Source organism: Ambystoma mexicanum, chromosome 1p (assembly GCF_040938575.1).
Source record: "Ambystoma mexicanum isolate Mex_15411 chromosome 1p, UKY_AmexF1_1, whole genome shotgun sequence".
NCBI classification, from domain to species: Eukaryota; Metazoa; Chordata; class Amphibia; order Caudata; family Ambystomatidae; genus Ambystoma; species Ambystoma mexicanum.
In genome coordinates, this window is record NC_090921.1 from 1315521905 (window position 1) to 1315541137 (window position 19233).

Here is a 19233-nt window from a genome sequence, read left to right on the forward strand (position 1 = left end):
TTTTGGAAACATTGCAATTTGGCCCAGGAAAACCTTCTTTGCAAGGCTTCAAACACTTGCCACCTCTTTTGTGTGGGGACTGCAATGGACCAAACTGGCGGAACCGTTCTTGAAAGGTGGCATTTCAGCTCCTGACTTTGAATTATATTATTTAGTCTCCCAGACACAATTCGCAAAACACTGCTTTGACCCCAATGACGCAGCCACACATATCCCTTTGGCGAAATAAGCTGCTTCCCTCGTGGATGTGCGCTCAGTCGTATTTTGCCCTAACCACAGAGACTCTTGTGCATTTGACCCGGTAAGCACCACTGCACATGCATGGTCCAAAATATACAGGAGGATTGGAGTGACAACCCCATATGACCCGGACATCCCTTTATGGAACGTCCCCAAAATCACACCTACGTTTGACAGGGCCCTGCAGGTGTCGTGGGACCCGAATAAACTACTTGAAATGCACTGTATGTTCCCAGAGGGTACACAATGTTAACTGGGGGACTTTGTTGAGACGGTAGGAGGTGGGCAACTTAAACGATTTCTGTTTCACCGAATGAAGGCCGCATTTGCTTCTAAATGGCCTACATTCCCTTTGGAAATCCCTACCCATGAATGTATAAGAGCCACAACGAAAGCTGAAGGGCAAAAGAAAGGGGTCTCGATGTTATACACCCTGGTTCAGTCACACTCTAGCTCATGTAACACCATCAAGCAGGTTTGGGAACAAGATTTAGGCATGGAATTAAATGAAACGCTATGGTTTAGATGCTGTCAACTCACGAAAACTGTATCCATGAATTCTGGACTACGCCTAATTCAATTTAAAATACTTAACCAACTGCACTACACCCCGGTGAAGCTAGCCAAATTTGTGAACAGTTGTTTGGGAAACTGTTTAATGCTTTGAATGCAGACGCATACCACATGTACTGGGTGTCCCCCTTAGTGGCAGGGATTTGGGGTGAGGTTGCAGAAATTCTTGAGGATATTATATCAATTCTGGCATCCCCCTCCCCGTTGAAGTATCTAATCGGGGACATAGGCAAAGTGGCAGAAACCACAAGGTGACTATTTAACATTGCATGTGTTATTGCAAAGCGTTACATCTTGAAGTGCTGAAAATACATTTATGCACCCCGCAGAGCTGCAGAGAGGTCTTTAAGGACCTTTCGATGGTGAATGATTGTGAGGAACAATTTGTATTGTCACCAACCTGTTGACCCAAAGACATCTGTGCTCCATTCCGACTCTATTTATGTAATATGCTACCGGATGATGATACTACACCTTTGGCGTCATCCTAACCTGTTATACATATTGTGAAATGTACAAATGTAAACCCATAATTGTATTTGATGTGACGATGTGTTGACCGTGTTGCGTCTCTGCTCTGATGTAGATTTCTATGAAAATACATGTTTAAAAAAAATAAAAAATCAAGATGACATTTAAGTGTTTGTAACCATGAATCATAGAAATGTATTTGGGCAGCCTCAGGATTTGGATGTGGGGATAAAATGGCAGTGACATCAACCACTCAAATTGAGTCTGACCTCCTGCTCATCATTTCTTTCCTCTCCTCAAATTGCAAAGGAGTTGTCGAAGAAGGGGTGAGAGGCAAATGCACAGACATATGTTTATAAATAAAGGATAGCAAACATTTGGGCTATATCAAATTAAGTTACTTTTTTGTTACTATTTGGTAACACAAATCACTGTGTACATGGACCTGCTGCTCACATCTGTATGCAACCTGGTAGATCACAGGTTACAATCTGGGCAGAGAGGTTGCAGCTGTTTAATCTTCTGAAGGTGAATAACACAGCACCTGTAAGCTAGAAAATAACTCATGATATTGTACAAAAAACAATTTCAGTTTGGTCTGTTATTTCCGGGCTACTTAATGGGCTAACAGTACCTCAAAAGTGCCTCATGTTTTCCTTTTTTTCGCATCAAATCAAATTGAATCTTTCTGTTAGGAAACACGCCGGCGCTTCTGCTTACCTTCCGCGCTGCTCTCCCAGCAGTCCTCGAAGGTATCTTCGGCGCAATCTTCCCTCCGGCACTCATCTCCATTCCTGGCCAGGCGGTTCTTCGCGTTCTCCAGGACCCGTTTCACGGAATGCTGCAAGTTGCCATGGCAACTGGGACGATGTTTTTTAGCGTCCTGGTCACGTGCGACGGCACACAGGATCACGTGATCCAGCCTTCTTAGAGCTTGCGGAAACGTGCTGCGGCGCTCCTGATTGAGCTGTTTGGTACTCATTGCTCATTTTTTTGTGTATGCCGGCAATTTTGACCTCTGCTTTCGTCGCAAGGATTTCTCTGCACTACTCCTGGTCTGGTTCTTCCTGGTTGTTGTCGGACTCTTGGCTACGTATTTTGGACTCATTATTTTCTACCTCCATGGCTCCAGTTTTGCTCAGTAGTTGCTGACCTTTTTTCTGTTCTCCGGATTAGCCCTTGCCATTACCTTGTCTGTTTTGGCATTTTGGAATCAGAACTCTTTTTCCTTCTGCTTGCCCTCCTGCACCTGCTTCTCAACCTTCCCTGTTTCTGCCCATATTTCCATCTGTTTTTTCTTTACTGGACTCCTGATTTCCTTACACACCCTGTCTGATCCTGGCCATCTGGTGTTCCTACGGCCCGCCTGGATCAAGAATGTGCAACCTGGATCCGTACTCTTCCGGATAAAGGATCCGTCCCTGTTATCCCACGCTTCAGTTGGACTTCATCCATCCTGTGGTCCCAGGGGCACTTACCTGTTTAGGCGTCCTGGTACCGTCGTGTCCGGTGGCTATTGGGGACTAGAGACTGGTCACCTTAGGAGTGGGCGTCCTCGTGCCGTTGGGTCCGGAGGCTGTTGGAGACTAGAGACTGGCCACCCCAGTATTAGGCGTCCTTGTGCGTCGGGGCAGGACTCTCCTTGGGGACCAGAGGTACGTGGTCTCACCTGTTAAGCCATTGGTAAGTCCCTTATTCTATTATCTGTGAATTCTGCCTGTAGGCTATCCTGATTTCAAAACTTATATTGTCTTTGTTGTTCTAGACGGTACTATATGACAATACTTGTGTTGTGAGTGGTGGTAACTTCATCCTATTCTCCAGCTCTCGTCTCAAAACGCCTGGTTGCCGACTGTTGTGGGGTCTTCTGCAATCATCCAAGGATGATCCACGGCATCTTCTGATCTCCATCTTCTGGTTAATACCTTCCTTGGGGTGTTAGGTTTATCTCACCTGAGAATTGTATTACCTTGAGGATTTCCTCGGCTACATTACGATCGCAAGGCCACAGGGAATCTAACACTTTCTCACAGTCTTGCACTTCCGTTGAAATTTAAGGATTGGAGGAAAATGAGTGTTCAATGGTTCTCAAATAACCCAAACTGCCACACACATCTTTCAAAAATATTTCAGAGGTCTAAAACCCTGTTTTGGAATGATTTGCTCGTGATTTCTCAGACTTATGAAAAAGTACCCATGTGTCAATGTGTACATGAAACATATATTTCTGAGTTATTGTAATTACTTTGTCTGCATGATGGAAATTCCATTGCATTGTTTAAAACTGTTTCAATCCAGTCGCTGGCATATTTTTGATGACCTACTGAACTGCTATTGAGAAAGATACAGAAAGATACAGTTAATTCCATTTCTTGGAAATTTATATTTTTGTCACATATTTTTATTTTACCAACAATCAAGAGCAGTGTTACTGTATTAAACTCTAATAATGTGTGGTTGTTGTGAACAGAATAGTATTGTATTAATCAAATATTTAAAGATCCCTTTAAGATATTAAGTTGTTACAGATTCTGAATAAAAAATGTAGAGAGATTGTTGATAGATTTTTAGACAGTGGAACTCTTTGTATATCTCAAGTTTGATTTCCAATATTATTCTTGTAAGCGAAGTAAGGTTGTAGAAAGAAATTGATGACAACATTTGTATGGCTTCAACAATGTCGAGAAGGGGAGATGTGTAATCCCATCATGACATACTCTCTCTCTAGCATTGCGACATACGCCTACCAGAAATGAAGTAACCTGAAGTTTCGGGGTTACTAGATTCCTTAAATGGAATACGCAGTTAACTACAGAGTTTTACAACTTCAGAATGGTCAGGAAGTAGGTTGGCAGTCTGCCACAAAAGGTATGCAGAATAACTACAAGTAATGTTACATACACATTTTTTATTAATAATTGAACTACTTATTAGCATTTGAACTTCTTATATTTTAGATACACAGACAAAAACGTATTAAAATTCTCTGTACACACTATACAAACTAGAGGAATTACAGTATCCAGGGTTAGTCCGGCGGACGAGAGGTTAGCTATTTTTTAGGTGAAATTAGATTAAAAGGCATCTTAGTGACTTAGTTATTTAATTTCTTTTGAAAGGCATGGTGACCTTCTAAAACCTCTGCAAGGGAGTTGGCGGCAATGCTTTAACAACGCAACAACTTCTATTATGTAGGATCCTTGCCCAAATACCATTGTGCCTGCCACCCCTTCATCAACATGTATGTAAAAGCATCTTTGCAGCAGAGGACTCCCGACTTCGGATCCTTCCCCATCTAGACTTTGGATACTGCCACCCATCTACAGGAAAGTCCGCTTTACTTTCTGGTCCCCTTTCATGTAACATACCAGATACTAGGGCCGCAAAGTCTCTTTCATTGCCATTTTCTTACCTGCTGCTGCTAGAAGTGAATTCGCTCATCGTGTGCAATAGTAAAAAGAAAATGAAATGAATGTTGCATACACATCTATAAATTCCATAGTAAAGAGATAGCTCTAGCACTTCTTTCTTCCCATCACTATTTTTTCTCTTTCTACCGTTCACTCTCTTCCACTCTCATTAAAGCGTCTTTCCTCTCTTTCTAACTCTCTTGTTTTTCTCTTGTGCAACATCTTCTTACGTACCCTTCACCTTCTTTCAATGTAGTCCCATCTTCCCAGATCCATAAATCATCTTTGTTCTTCGAAAGACCGATCCAAGTTGGGCCATTCGCAGTTACTGCGACAAATGTCTGAAAATAAAATTGAAAGATTCTGTTTTCAAGCACACACTTAATTATTCAGATCCATGACAGAACTAATTCTATAGGTAATTAGTACTTACCTATAAGAGGCAGTATATCAATATATTATGTATGAAACTATCATACGGTATATAAACAGCTGTCTAATGGAAATGAAATTCATGAATTACACCTCATAAGGGAACGACATATACCAGGGTGACATACCAGGGGACATTGTTGTTAGAACCTAGAGGTCATGTACAGGAATACATGGATTTTATTTCTGCATGTGAGCAGTGAGGTGCACACACAGTAAAAACTGAAACAATATGATTAAGAAGGATTTGACAACGTTCCAGAGTATGATGAAGATGGAGCATTATTCAAAGAGAAATCAGAGGACAGTCCACAGTTTAAGATTTTTGGTGGGAAATGTATCAATCAATTGTTCTAGACAGGAAGGGGATGGGGTCGTTTTTAGGGACTGGTAAGTTAAAGTTGCCTATTAGAGACTTATGTTGTCACCAGTTGTCAGTGGCTTTTGAGCTCTAAGCATTTTTAAGTAAATATCTGCTAAACTGAGGTTGGATAAGCACCTTCAGTAGTTTATAGCAGTCTCATTTTAAGGCTGGCCAGGAGATTTACATTTTTCACTCTCTGCTATCTGGCGTTAAGTAAATTTGGAAGTCAAAGTCAACCTAAGGTGGCATAAAGTACACAAGAGCTGCCCTGATTGGGATGCCAACCACTACCACATGAAAGAAAGGGGGTAATATATCTAGGATGGGTACCCTTATGATTATTGAATGTCAAGACCATAGGCTTTCTTGTATGCCATTAGAAATTCTTTATCTATGTAACGAGTAAATATATTTTCTTTGAACCTCTGGGAAAATGGAATCAAACAAGCCTGCACCAGCTTAATTCATTCTCTCAGAGTAATGCCCAAAGAAGCCATATCAGTACTAACTACTTACAACATAAGATATTTCATTGCTTCCAGCAACAAATATAGTTGCTAATTCATTTATCTATGTTTATTTGGTGTTTTATATTGTTTTATATGTTTTTGTATACATGATTGCACTGAGGACCAGGCTGCCTTTACAATCTGACATAGGACCTGGTGCCCTTTTCAACTCTACACCGTGGTTACCTTTGGGGGTATCCTGTGCTGATGGTCTCCTATACAAGGCATTGTTTTTCCCCCTAACGACCGCCACATATTCCCTGCTTTGACTATTGGGGACAGATACTTCTCTGGAAATCTGCAGTGGTATTGCCACAGTGATATAACATGCCCTGCGATCATGTTTTTGTGAACCTACAGTGTTTCAGAAGACTCCCACCTGCAGATCTGTGTCAGGTTGTCGATCTGCCTGCGGCCAACTGCATGGGTGGTGAGCTCACTGCAATCTCCAAGGTGGCTTGTGGTGCTGGGAAAATGTCTGGCACAGGTGAATGCACCCTGAGGACACTATTTGCTGCTGCCCTTAGGGAGGCAGTCTTCACTCTATTGCTGCTTAAGTTATTTTGTAATCATCAGACCATTTCTGTTTGGACTAGGTGAGCAAGTAATCTGCCCCACATCATAAAGGAAAGGGATCTTGAACCTTATCATTATCGTGTCTTTCAGGGTCATACGGTGACAAGGAATGAAGAGACTGAGCAAGTGGTGCCATGATGATTGCTGTAAACCTTTATCCACAAGAAAGATAAACCTAACTGTCCTTAACTCTAACCATGAACAAGGGTGTGGCTTTTCTTGAGGCTGGTCTGGGCGGTGAATCATTAGATACCCCTCTAATTTATGACAATGCTTAGTTGTAGCGTACGTTCTGAAAGTAAAAAAAAGTCGTGTCTCACTGGAGTTGGCGGAGAAAGGCAAAAAAATCTGCCACATAAATCAAACAAAAAGGGAAAAAACTCCCGGAGACCTGGGCCAATTGTTTTTATATTTCAAAATGTATTGGTCTCATCACACGTAGTGCCCTTCGTGATGACACGTGTTTCGGCATAAGATTGCCTTTATCAAATCAAGGCAAAGTCTAGTTGAAAATGAAAATTACAATGATAACAATAGTGGAAACAACAACGTATAAAAACAAATAAGGGAATGTTTGTCAACACATAATACATGCATGTGAGCAATGGCCCATTGAAGCCATGATCAAATTGTTATCATTCATACAATAAGTTGAAGTAAAACATGGAAAGAAAATTCACAGAGATTGCGGGTTGGTATTGGGAAGGATTGGTAGGAGTTGAGAGAGGGGAAAGTGAGAAAAAAGGAGGAAACGTCAGATCATTGCATTCTCGTTTCATATGTGGAATGTTACTGTTTAAACAGTTTAGCCCATTATTGGATTGGAGAGTTCTAACCATATTCCATTAAGTGTAGCAACACATTCTTGTTATTGATCAATCATGGGTTGAATCCCTTCATAGCTGCAAATAATATGAATGAGGAAGCTATTGTTAGGTAATGTATTACATGCATAAAGTTTCCGTCCATCTAATCGTAGGGTCCAACTCTCTACATACTACCTGATGCCCCCACAATTCGCTGTAGGCCCCCACTGTGAGCTAATTAGCCTTAAGACTCTGTTGCCAGTTTATGTGCATCCTATGCACGTCGTGTTAAATTCAACTCCACACATTACATGGTTGTGCCCTAAATGTCGGTACCATCTATTACTTGCATGTAACATACGAGTTTATGGCCCATCCACCTCATTATTACTTCGTGGTATTCAATAAATGTTGTTTAAAGTCCTTCACTGGCTAATAGATTAATTTTTGAGAAGGATAGATGCTTACTGTGAGCAGTTCCTTGTCATACGCGCCGACTCCTTGCTTGCGGGACGCCAGCGCCATACTGTTTGTAAAGTGTAAACATTGTCAAGGTGTCGCGCTCCGGATGTTCCACGATCTGTCTGGGGGATCACTTGGGCTAGATGCTGCTAAAGTAATTCAGACTTCCTTCCTGAGAGCACAGCGTGCAGGGAAAAGAACACCTGTCAGGCCAAGGGCTCAGGCAAAAAGGCGGAACGCACAGCGGAGCTAGAGGGAAGAAAACAAACAAAGCAAATATTACATACCGTTTGTTGACAATTCCAGTCCCTCTACCCCCTCCGAGACCCACAAGCTTACCTGTGTATTCCTTTTTTCCAGCGGAATACCTGCTTGTGATAAGACACAAGACTGGGAGTGAGTGAAGGTCAGAGGAAGTGTTCTTTCTCGAAAGAAGGGGGATCAAAGACTTTCCCCCAATAATGGATAAGTAACGTCAACAGCAAAGCGTCCACAATCCAATGAGTGAAAGCAAAATCCAATGTTCCGAAATCAAATGAGCGGGAAAAAACAGCAGAGCGTCCCACAATCCAAGGAGTGAAGCCAGGAGCCAAGTGTCCCAAGGTCCAAAGAGACAGAGCGATGCAGCGAAGCGTCCCAAAAACACCAACAAATGATGAGCACAGCAAAGCGTCCAACAAAAAAAACCAACAAACAAAAAAGGTCAAGCAAAAATCACCGGGTGTAAATAAACAGCGCCGTTCTTGCTAGCGCGGTAAACAACACTTCAGGGAGAAATTAGAAGTGGTGTAAGATTTCTCGAACGCCTGGATGTAGGGTGTTTCTTTCTTCGCTCGGGGAGCGGATGGCCAGGAGCGATTGAGGAACACGGGGTTGAAGGGAGCCGGGAGCCAGACATGAGGAGCAGAACCCAAAGCAAGTCCGGTGTGTATTCCGTGGTCGAGCAGGGAAGGAGATCAAACGGAGGTCTAAGACAGGATCAGGAAAACGGATAACAAGGTCCAAGGCAAAGGTAGGATTCGGCAACCAGGTAAGCAAGGAATCGGGAAAAGAACAACTTATCCCAGGAGTGTAGCTCGCGTAACGCAATGGATTAGGAGCACTGGCTTACTGGGGGCGTGGCCAGATATAGGAAGTGAATACAAAGGAGGCGTGAAACGCACGCAAAAGAAAGTGAAAACGTTCCAAAGGATCCTTGTAGGCACGGTCCTCTTGGGAGATGTAGTTGTTTACTGGCGGTGGCGTCGGCGTTGCTGTAAACGCCAGGCCAAACACCACGGGCTTCTCCCCTGGACATAAGAAGGCCCTAGGAAACCAGGGGGCGTGACACAAGGTGATGCTGTTCGGCACAACACCACTGCCAAAGCAACGTGCCGTCCATGCAGCCAACCCATTTTGTTACTATTAAATGTTCCGCCATCTTGGAACATTTTTAAACGTTATTACGGACATTGAGTATAGAGTCTTTACTACCATATTAAGGACCTGAAATATTCCTAACATGCAAATATAAATTTAATGATGTTGTGTGTCATTCCCCCACTCTAGGTGGTATTTTATGGCCGTTGTTGTGGACCTCAAGTATTAATTCTTATCTCAAGTGTTAAATGTCTAGAGTGTACCTATAATGTAAATAGACATATAATAAAGTTGTGTATCAATCCCCCAATCCAAGTGGGAATTGATTCCATTGTACTTAAAGTGTTAACTATAACTGTAATTGCAAATCGGCGTCCAGTGCGTTAAGGCTGCTATAGTGACCAGTCGTTCTAAAATTCATAAAATGCACGGTAGTCTTAGACCAAGTCATATGCCCAAATTATTATACCTATTAAGTTCTACCATGATTTAGCAAAAGCCTCCATATGAGTTAGTCATGTTATGAAATCTTCATTGATCAGTATACCACTACATAAAATTGAGATAGCACAGGTACGCATATCCCCATATCAGAGCCTAGGTACAATTGTCCTACAATGATCGTTTTACCATTGATGTCTTGAAATTGTTATATTATATGTGAATGTATATTGTTAGTGATCTTTACCCAACCCTCACAGGAAAGATGCCATTTCAGTATCCAAATTGAGGCCAGTCACAGTTGTGTTCAAATGGCAGATTATTCTGGCCTCAGCTTGTCTAAGTAATTTAATTCTGTCTCATCCTCTTCTTTCAAGGTCTACTTGTTGCAGTCTTATAAATCTGATGTGATGTGTGTTTTGTCCTCCATCTGGTGCTGCGTTTGCCAATGGTGTGCCAACGTAAACGTAGGGTCCTGACTGCCAAACAATAATACATTTTGGATTCTAATTGTGACCCAGGAGAATGACTCCCTTCTCCTGGATGTAAAGTGTCCCAAAGACACCAAGTTTTCTTAAAGCAAAAGTTCCATTAAAGTTCTGGCCATTTTGTAACCCACAAATGAAACTGTTCTACAGGACCCTTGTGGGGCTAGGAGAATGACTCCCTTCTCTTAGCTGGTTCCCAAATGTTCCTTACAGTTTTCAGCACTTTCAAATTTCTTTATACAGTTTTTCCTGCCCCCACTGGTTCAATTAAGATGCTCCCAGAGTTCCGCTCAGCTCTCCAGCACCATACTCTTATGTAACTGTCCAGGAAATGGTGCTACAACTTCCTCTGCTTCTTGTTGGCTTTCAATCTTGCATCTTCCTGGCCCCCTCTCGGATTTGTACTTGTTCCTGTTAACCTCTCCTGGGTACTCTTCAACGGCAGGTCCACTCTCTCTAGTTAGCTGCTTCTTTGACGTTTCTTTCCATGGCCAATAACTGCTGGCAGTATCAACGCAGTTGTCATATCCCTCGGTTCACCCATGACAGGTCACGCCACCATCACAGTCTCTCGTACTTTCGGCACATTTTCCTACGCAGCTCTGCTGTAGGCTACGGTAGTCGGTTTCGACACCGTTGTTGGACCTGATGGCCCACCCACCAGAGGTCGCACCACCACCATTCCATCTCTCCCGGTTTACTGTGCCAGTTCCCAACTGACTCCTAAGACGCTTCTCTGGCATCATGCTGTCTGTCTCTTTAACTTTGGAGACGTGCCTTGCTGCAGTCTCTAGAAGCCCAAGTTCAGCCTTATGGGCACTTGTTCATCTGGTACTCTTTCTGTATGTACAACAGCTCTCAGCATACCAGAACCACAAAATCCACTGCTGGACAGGTCAGAAGATGACAAATAACCCAGTCCTTCTTTGCTTCTTAGTTTAAAATGCAGGTACGGCACTAGTGTAACATAGTCCAATTCACAGCAGCTGATGGAGCATTCATCCCACTGGAGTGTAGCATTCTCAAGCTCTTCTTCATCGCTTTTCCTATGACATCAAGGTAGTTTGATATTTTACAATACCATATAGTTTCAGACAGGAGCTTATGTGTAGAACATCTTCCTGCAGGGTTGGGGTCTAAAGGGGCTGTGTCTCTCTATCATGTGCCTATCCCCAGGAGGGAATCCCTCTCCATGAGATCCTCCCACATGTTACCAGCCCAATTGTTTAGCGGCCTCACCTCCCTAGCCTCATGGAAAGGAGCTTCCCCCATGGGGAGAAGTGACACTATCTGAAGGATCATCACAGATATCTTATTACAGTGCATAGGTTTCATGAATTTCAAAAGTCAGGCAGTGACATGTTGCAGGTGATTTGTGGACTTCAAATCAGAGCAGTGCGTTGTGTGATAATTGTGGTACTTGCTGAATGAAAAACATCTTAATTTGAATGGCCAACCATTTGTTAATTGGGGCAACTGATATTCGATACGACCATCCCTGCTCGGGGGCTTAGTACTTTATCTTCCTTGATTTCACATTGTTCGCTTCAACGCCTAGTCTGTAATCACTGACAGTAGTTCGCTAGAACTACAATTCCCATCAAAACTTGCAGACTTCAACACGTCAGTGGTGTGTTAGCGCTGGTGCTTTTGTGAGGCCGCTTTTCACCGGTTCACACCAGGTGCGTGGTGGGACAAGCAGATGCCTGTTGGGGAATCTCAAACTCTCAGTACGGGCAACAGATATCCATTCTTCCTAGTAGGGTATCTTCAGATCCATAGTATGACTATTTCAGACTGCCTGGAGAAATTATGTAATCGCCCAATGATCATAAGGGCTCAGGAATTTTATTCCTACTGCGTTAAACATGTGCAAATTGTTGCCCATTATCAGTCCTTAGAACTCACCATTCAGCAATCCCATATGGCACTCAGGCCACCTGTAAATACTGTTCTTACTGATAGCCTAGAAAAACATCTGACACATAACCTTAAACCTACTGATGAGAACAATATTCCCTCAGTAGATGGTACAGAAACACAGGTAGAGAATCTAAGGGTTGTGCAAGCACAAAAAACTCAGAATGCGCAACCGATGGACCAAACTAAATCAGTTATAGCAGTTAAAGAAAAGAGGACTATAACTGACTCTCAATTACCTAATTTGTCTTAGATAAATGTGATGTCTACATATGCAGACATCGATATTATTGTTGCCTCTCAGGATTCCTATATCAGTATCTCTTTACTGAATACTCGCCCCCTTGTCCAGCCTGGAGTTCATGATGCGGACCATCATGTTACATCCAATATTGATATACTGACTGAAACAGAGACTGGCTTCACGAAGCAGCCCAGATGGCAGCCTCAGAATCCCTTCCTCTGCGGTATAAAATCTTTAGATCCCATTGTATGTGCCTGGTGGGGAGAGGGCAGCTCTCATTACTGGACTGTCACTCAATCAACTCCATAAGTATTGAGGGCTGTGAAAGCTTACTAATAAAATAAAAATGGAACCCTAATGTATCAATGAATATTTTGACTATGTACAAGCCACCTAAGAACACACCTGTTTTAGGCAGAATTATATGTAGTACCCTTTGGGAACACCACACACAATTAAGACTGCAAGTGACAGTACAAATTCACCTTTGGTACAAGCCTGTAATAAACAGTAAAAGTGGTAGCAATGGCTGGGCAGCCAGACTTATCTCAAGAGAAAGTGAGCAGTATCAATAGTTACAAAAGGACAGCAATTACTATGATTCAAACAAACACTGACTCAAGGTTTCTGAGTAAAAGAATATACATTTATTTACACATCAGTTGTATAACATTTCACTAAGGTAAAGCAGTTTAAAAATCACACTCTTAATACACCACACCACTCCCAATAGGTTTCAGACAAGTTAAGCTCACAAAATGAAGTGGGAGCAAAATGGAACTCCAGAAATATAAAAGGGAGGGAAAGATAAAGTTAGGCAGAAATTGAACAGCACCAACAGGTAAGTAAGCAGGGCAATCTAGAAAGAGGAACTACAGTGATGGAATCAAATCAAAAAGGCTTAGCGCCAAAGTCAATAGGACAAAAGGCTTTTGCTCAAGATCACATAGTTTACGGTAGTTCGCAGTTAAGTCTTTGCCAAGAGTTCCGGACAAAGATGGTCGGCAGAAAAGTTAGGTTAAAGAGTAGAGAAGGACAAGCCCTCGGTTTAGAGAAAGATTTCACACCCTTTCACTGTGGCTGAACGAAACGAACAACCGGATTTGAACAGTACCTTTCAATGGAGAAGAAGCTGTAGCTGAGGCGGAGGTTCCTGGTAGTTCCTGCAGGCTCATGGTTCCTGAAGCGACTGTCAGACTGATACAAAGTAGGAAGACTGGAGATCCTGCACTACCTAGGGAAGAAACCAGCAGCAGAGCAAAGCAACGAATAAAAGGTGCGCTCCTTAAAACCCAAGTTCTCATAGGTATAGCTTCTGGGTATCTTGTTGCATGGTCTACAACAACCAGGATAAACCTGTTCCCTGAAGATGTGGGAGGGTCAAGGGGACCAACAATGTTGATGCCCACCCTCTCAAAAGGAACGCCCACCACTGGGAGAGGCACCAGGGGTGCCACATTCTTGGCTCCACTCTTGCCAGATGTTTGGCAAGTGTGACAGCTCCTACAGAATTTGTCAACTTCTGAACCCATCTTAGGCCAGTAGAAGTATAAGGAGAGCCTTTCTTTGGTCTTTTTGAAACTCAAATGGCCAGCCAAAGGTATCTCATGGGCCAACTGTAGGAACTGGAGTCTGTTGGCAAGGGGCACTACAATTCTTTAGCAGTCCCCAGGGGTAGACTCAGTCGGTTCACTGTAGAAGAGGCCATCTTCCCAGCTTAACCTGTGCTTTCCCACTTCTTGCCCATCAAGTTGGTTAGCAGCCTGTTGTTGAAGACCTTCAATGGTAGGACACTCTCTCTGTCCTCTGCTGAAGTCTGCCCTGTTGGGTCCACATTCTGCCACTAAATACTGCAGCTCAGGATGTTCAACAGGGTCCAGATCTCTAACTAAAACAGTGTCTTCTTCCAGATCTTATTCTTCAGAAACTGGCTCAACCACACAAGGTTGCACCTCACCCTCTGCCTCAGCAGGTGGAGGGATCAAAGGTGTGATCTTGGACAATCTTGGGGATGTCCTTGTTGGTAGCACAGGGGTGCTGTCTGACTTTTTCCTTGAGGTCTTGGGTTTCGACTTTGCCTCATTCTTCCTAGAAATAGCAGTGAGCAACTCCTGTGGAGTGTGAGGGATAGTTTCATCTATCAGCTCCTCTGGAGAGCCTCTCAAGGTCCTCTCCCTTGCAGGCCTAGTGAGCTCCTGATTCCTCTTACTGGGAGGCCTGTGGGTGCTTGACACAACTCCAAGAGTTTTCAGGTCATGTCAGGAATCGAGGGTGGAAGCTGTGGGATCGATGGATGCTCTAGTCCTCACCCATCATGGCTGCCTCCACTATAAATCTAGGCCCCGCCTCCAGCTCAGCGTGTTGTATCTGTGTATTGCCTACACTTCTACCAGCGCTCAGAGTTGCTCGTAACTTTCTTTCCGAGTTTTCCTTCTCGCTCTCGTTTTCGGCGTGAGCTTGTGTTTTCTCCTTCTGTCCGCTCTGTGTTTTTGTCTACGTGGTTTTCGTAACCGACTCTCTGAGTTCTGCCTTTCTCTGCTCGCGATCCCTTTCGCGCTCCGCTCCTTGCTTACCTCTCTGTTTACTTTTTCTCCGCTTGCGAAACCCTTCGCACTCGGCTCCTCGCTCTGCCTTCCTGATACCTTTTTCTCAGCTCGCGATCCCTTTCGCGCTCCGCTCCTTGCTTACCTCTCTGTTTACTTTTTCTCCGCTTGCGAAACCCTTCGCACTCTGCTCCTCGCTCGGCCTTCCTGATACCTTTTTCTCCGCTCGCGATCCCTTTCGCACTCCGCTCCTTGCTTACCTTTCTGTTTACTTTTTCCCCGCTTGCGAAACCCTTCGCACTCTGCTCCTCGCTCTGCCTTCCTGAAACCTTTCTTTGCTCGCGATCCCTTTCGCGTTCCTCTCCTCTCTTAGCCTTCCAGTTAACCAGTTCTCTGCCAGCGAAACCTTTCGCACTCTACTTCTCGTTGATACCTTCCTGTGCCTCATACCGCTTGCGGCTCCTATCAGTTTCTGTGTCTGAGGCATCTGGCACTCCAGACATTCTACAGTGTCCTGGCTTTGGAGAAAGGCCTCGCTTTTCGATCATCATTCCTGAATCTTCATCATTTCAGCCTGGGAGTACCTGCCTTATACCTTGCCTTAGGAACCACTCCTTACCTTGCCTGCAGATCTTCATTCAAGGGTTTTTTCTGCCGTTCCGGCTTTTTCCCTTGGGCACCGAGGCTGGCCCACTGGGAGCCCCCCACGGGAGGTTTCCACTACTGCCAAGGCGGCCTCCTGAGGGGCCAGACCTTACTTGCATGATAAGAAGGTTAGAACACCTAAGGATCTTATCTCTACCAAGAAGAAGGAACGTCCCCGAATCCGGACTATGGTAAAGGACTCAGTATCAGAAGATTCAGGTGAGGAGAAGGGGGAGGTGGAGCCGAAGTCTGACAGCATACAACGCCAAACTACAATCATGGCATCCTTGGAACAATACCAGGAACTCGTAGCGGCTATACAGAACCTGACAGCTGAAGTACAATCCCTAAGGGCTGAAAACATAGTCCTTCGCCAACAAGTAGTATTGCGTCGAGATGACCACAGAGACCTACCCACGATGCCTCTCTCATTCGGCAAGTATGATGGTCATCCAGGAGGTCTCAAGGATTTCCTGGACGCCTGTAAAGTATACTTCACATTCAGGCCTCATGCATATGAGACTAGCCGTGCCAAGGTCGGATTCATAATTGCCAATCTCTCTGGAAATGCCTTATCATGGGCAACTCCACTGGTCTCCAATGATGATCCATCCCTGAATGCCTACGATCAGTTTGTGACAGCCTTTAAGGATAGATTTGATAGACCTGAGGTTCTATACTCCTCATTAGAAGCCATTCTTGATGTCCGTCAAGGAAATACAGACGTGCAAACATATATCTCACGCTTCCTCAGACTAGCTGCAGAGGCGGACTGGCCGGACTCGGCTCAACAGACGATCTTCAGAAGAGGACTTCAGTACGAGATCAAGGATGAGCTTGCGAGGATAGCCAGACCACAGTCATTTCGTGACTTGATGACCTTGTCTCTCCAGATCGAGTTCAGGCTGCATGAACGCAGACAAGAAAGGAGACGCCCACGGGGAACCTCACAGACGATAGGCCTGCCCTCCCAGACTCCAGTCCAGAGACGGATATCGTCCACCGAAGAGTCTATGCAGATCGGAGCAGCTCGTGGACCTCTGACTCCTGAAGAAAGGAGACGGCGCCGAGAGGCGGGATTGTGCATGTATTGTGGATCCTCTAAACACCTGTTGAGAAACTGTCCAGAAGTTCCTCCTAGGAAGAAGGAAAACTTCCACCCCCGGGCTGCTGCAAGGGAAGTCTCGGGGGACCTGCCAGTTACCCTTGCAACCACTCAAGAACCCTAGAAGAGGGCGAAGACAATAGTTTACTGGTTTTCAAGGTCCACGTGAAGTTATCGGAAGCGACATCAGTAGAGGTACTGGCAATGTTGGATTGTGGTGCCGCGGGTAACTTCATGGACCTTAACTGGGCTAAGGAGAACCTAGTCTCTACCGGACCCAAGTCCAGACCTATACCTGTTGAGGGTGTTGATGGTGTACCTCTTTCTTCGGGTCCTATCCTGTGGGAGTCGAGTCCATTGCAGATGAGAGTGGGCAATCACCAAGAACTCTTGGTATTCGACCAGATATGTGCAGCACATTTTCCTTTAATTCTGGGAATACCTTGGTTGAGGAGACATAATCCTCTTATCGATTGGTCTGCCAACAAGGTGTGCTTCAACTCCCAATTCTGCAAATCAAACTGTCTGATTACGGCTGCGGCTATGGTGGTGACTGAGGAAGGTCCCGAAGCTCCTGGCTCCTTAATCGTAGCAACAGTTCCGCCCCAATACCATGAATACACCGAAGTCTTTCTGGATACTCTCCCCAAGCAGCTACCCCCACACCGGGCAGAGGACTGCTCTATCGACCTTGTACCTGATTCTATCGTGCCTTTCGGAAGGATGTATCCCCTGTCCATTTCGGAACGAAAGGCCCTTAAAGAATATCTGGACGCTAATTTAAAGAACGGGCTGATTCAGGAATCCAAGTCATCCTGCGGTGCATCATTGTGTTTTATCCCCAAGAAGGATTCGGATGAGTTGCGCCCATGCATAGACTTCAGAGGCCTTAATAAGATCACTATAAGGGATAGGTACCCCATGCCCCTGATACGAGACAACCTGGAGGCGGTTCAAGGGGCTAGGTATTTCACCAAGTTAGATCTAAGAGGGGCCTATCACCTCCTTAGGATCAAGGAGGGGGACGAATGGAAGACCGCCTTTCGCACTCCGTTCGGCTTGTACGAGTATAGAGTCATGCCGTTCGGTCTTGTCAATGCCCCGGCAGTTTTCCAGAGGTATATGGACAAGGTGTTTGCTGACATGTTATACCTATCCGTGGTGGTCTACCTAGACGACATCCTCGTCTACTCCAAATCCCTTGATGAACACAGAGCACAGGTCAAGAAGGTGTTGAGAAGACTCCTTACCCATCGGTTGTTGGTCAAGCCCGAAAAATGTCAGTTTGAAGCTACTTCTGTGTCCTACCTTGGGTTCATCCTTTCTCAAGAAGGGATCGAAATGGACGCAAGAAAGGTTAAGGCCATTCACGATTGGAAGGAACCCGGAAACATAAAGGAGCTACAGAGTTTTCTGGGTTTAGCCAATTTTTATCGGCGTTTCATCCCCAACTTCTCACAAACTGTGCTCCCCCTTACCTCTCTACTTAAGAAGGGAGTACGGTTTTCTTTTGAAGGAGAACCTCAGAAGGCTTTCCAACTCCTTAAAGAAAGATTCTCCACGGCTCCCATCCTGATCCAACCTGACCAGACAAGACGGTTCATCATGGAAACTGACGCCTCCATTGGAGCAGTGGGAGCCATACTCCTCCAAGAATCAGAGGACAATCTTGAGCATCCTGTAGCTTATTTTTCCAAGACCTTAACATGTAGCGAACGGAACTATTCCGTATTGGAAAGAGAGCTACTAGCCATCAAGCTAGCTTGTCAGGAATGGCGTCATTTCCTACAGGGAGCTGCTCATAGCTTCTTGATTCGCACCGATCACAGAAATCTCAGGGTACTCCAGCAAATGGAATGCACCAATGCCCGTCATGCCCGATGGGCCTATTTCTTTCTACAGTATGACTTTGTGATAACTTACATTCCTGGGACGGAGAACAAGAAGGCTGATGCCTTATCCTGAAGTAAGGGGGAGGTGTCAGGATTATATCAAGGGCATGACTTTGTTCTCCCCAAGCTCAGGATTTTGGCCTCCACGACCACTTTTCTCAAGGAGCTTATACCCCTGTATCAGAATTGCCCAGAGCTTGCGCCTACTATCACCAAGGGGAAGGATGGATTGTATTACCATGAGGAAGCGCTTTATGTTCCCACTAAGAAGCTTCAAAGAATGGTTCTTTCCTGGTGCCATGATTTACCCTTGACAGGTCATCCTGGCATCAGAAAGACATATGACTTATTAAGTAGGGGTTTCTGGTGGCCAACGTTAAGAAAGGATGTGAGTCAATACGTCTCTACTTGCTCTGTTTGTGCTGCAAACAAGTATCAGACTGGTAGGCCAATAGGTTTGTTGCAACAGCCTCCTCTAGCTAATCGCCCTTGGGAACATATTTCCATGGATTACATTGTGGATCTTCCGGTGTCTTCTGGTATGACTGTAATTATGGTCACTTGTGACTCCTACAGCAAGTTGGCAACTTTTCAGCCTTTCAGCAACTGCCTTCGGCTTCAGAGACAGCTACCGTCTTCCTCCGTGATGTAGTCCGCCTGCATGGTTTGCCTAGGACTATAGTCTCTGATCGTGGTTCCCAATTCACCTCAAAATTCTGGGCCACTCTCTGTCGGGTTCTGGGAATCCATAGG

At 44.6% G+C, this 19233-nt stretch overlaps 1 protein-coding gene across 4 annotated transcripts in view; it reads right to left on the reverse strand.

Moving 5' to 3' along the window:
- Nucleotides 1-19233, reverse strand: part of LOC138453515 (CD209 antigen-like protein C) — a 347556-nt gene that overhangs the window by 16178 nt on the left and 312145 nt on the right. For all 4 annotated transcript variants that reach the window (XM_069606444.1, XM_069606469.1, XM_069606454.1 and 1 more), the window contains one exon: nt 4929-5035. In XM_069606444.1, the coding sequence (XP_069462545.1) occupies nt 4929-5035 (107 nt within the window). The remainder of the gene's footprint in view (nt 1-4928; nt 5036-19233) is intronic.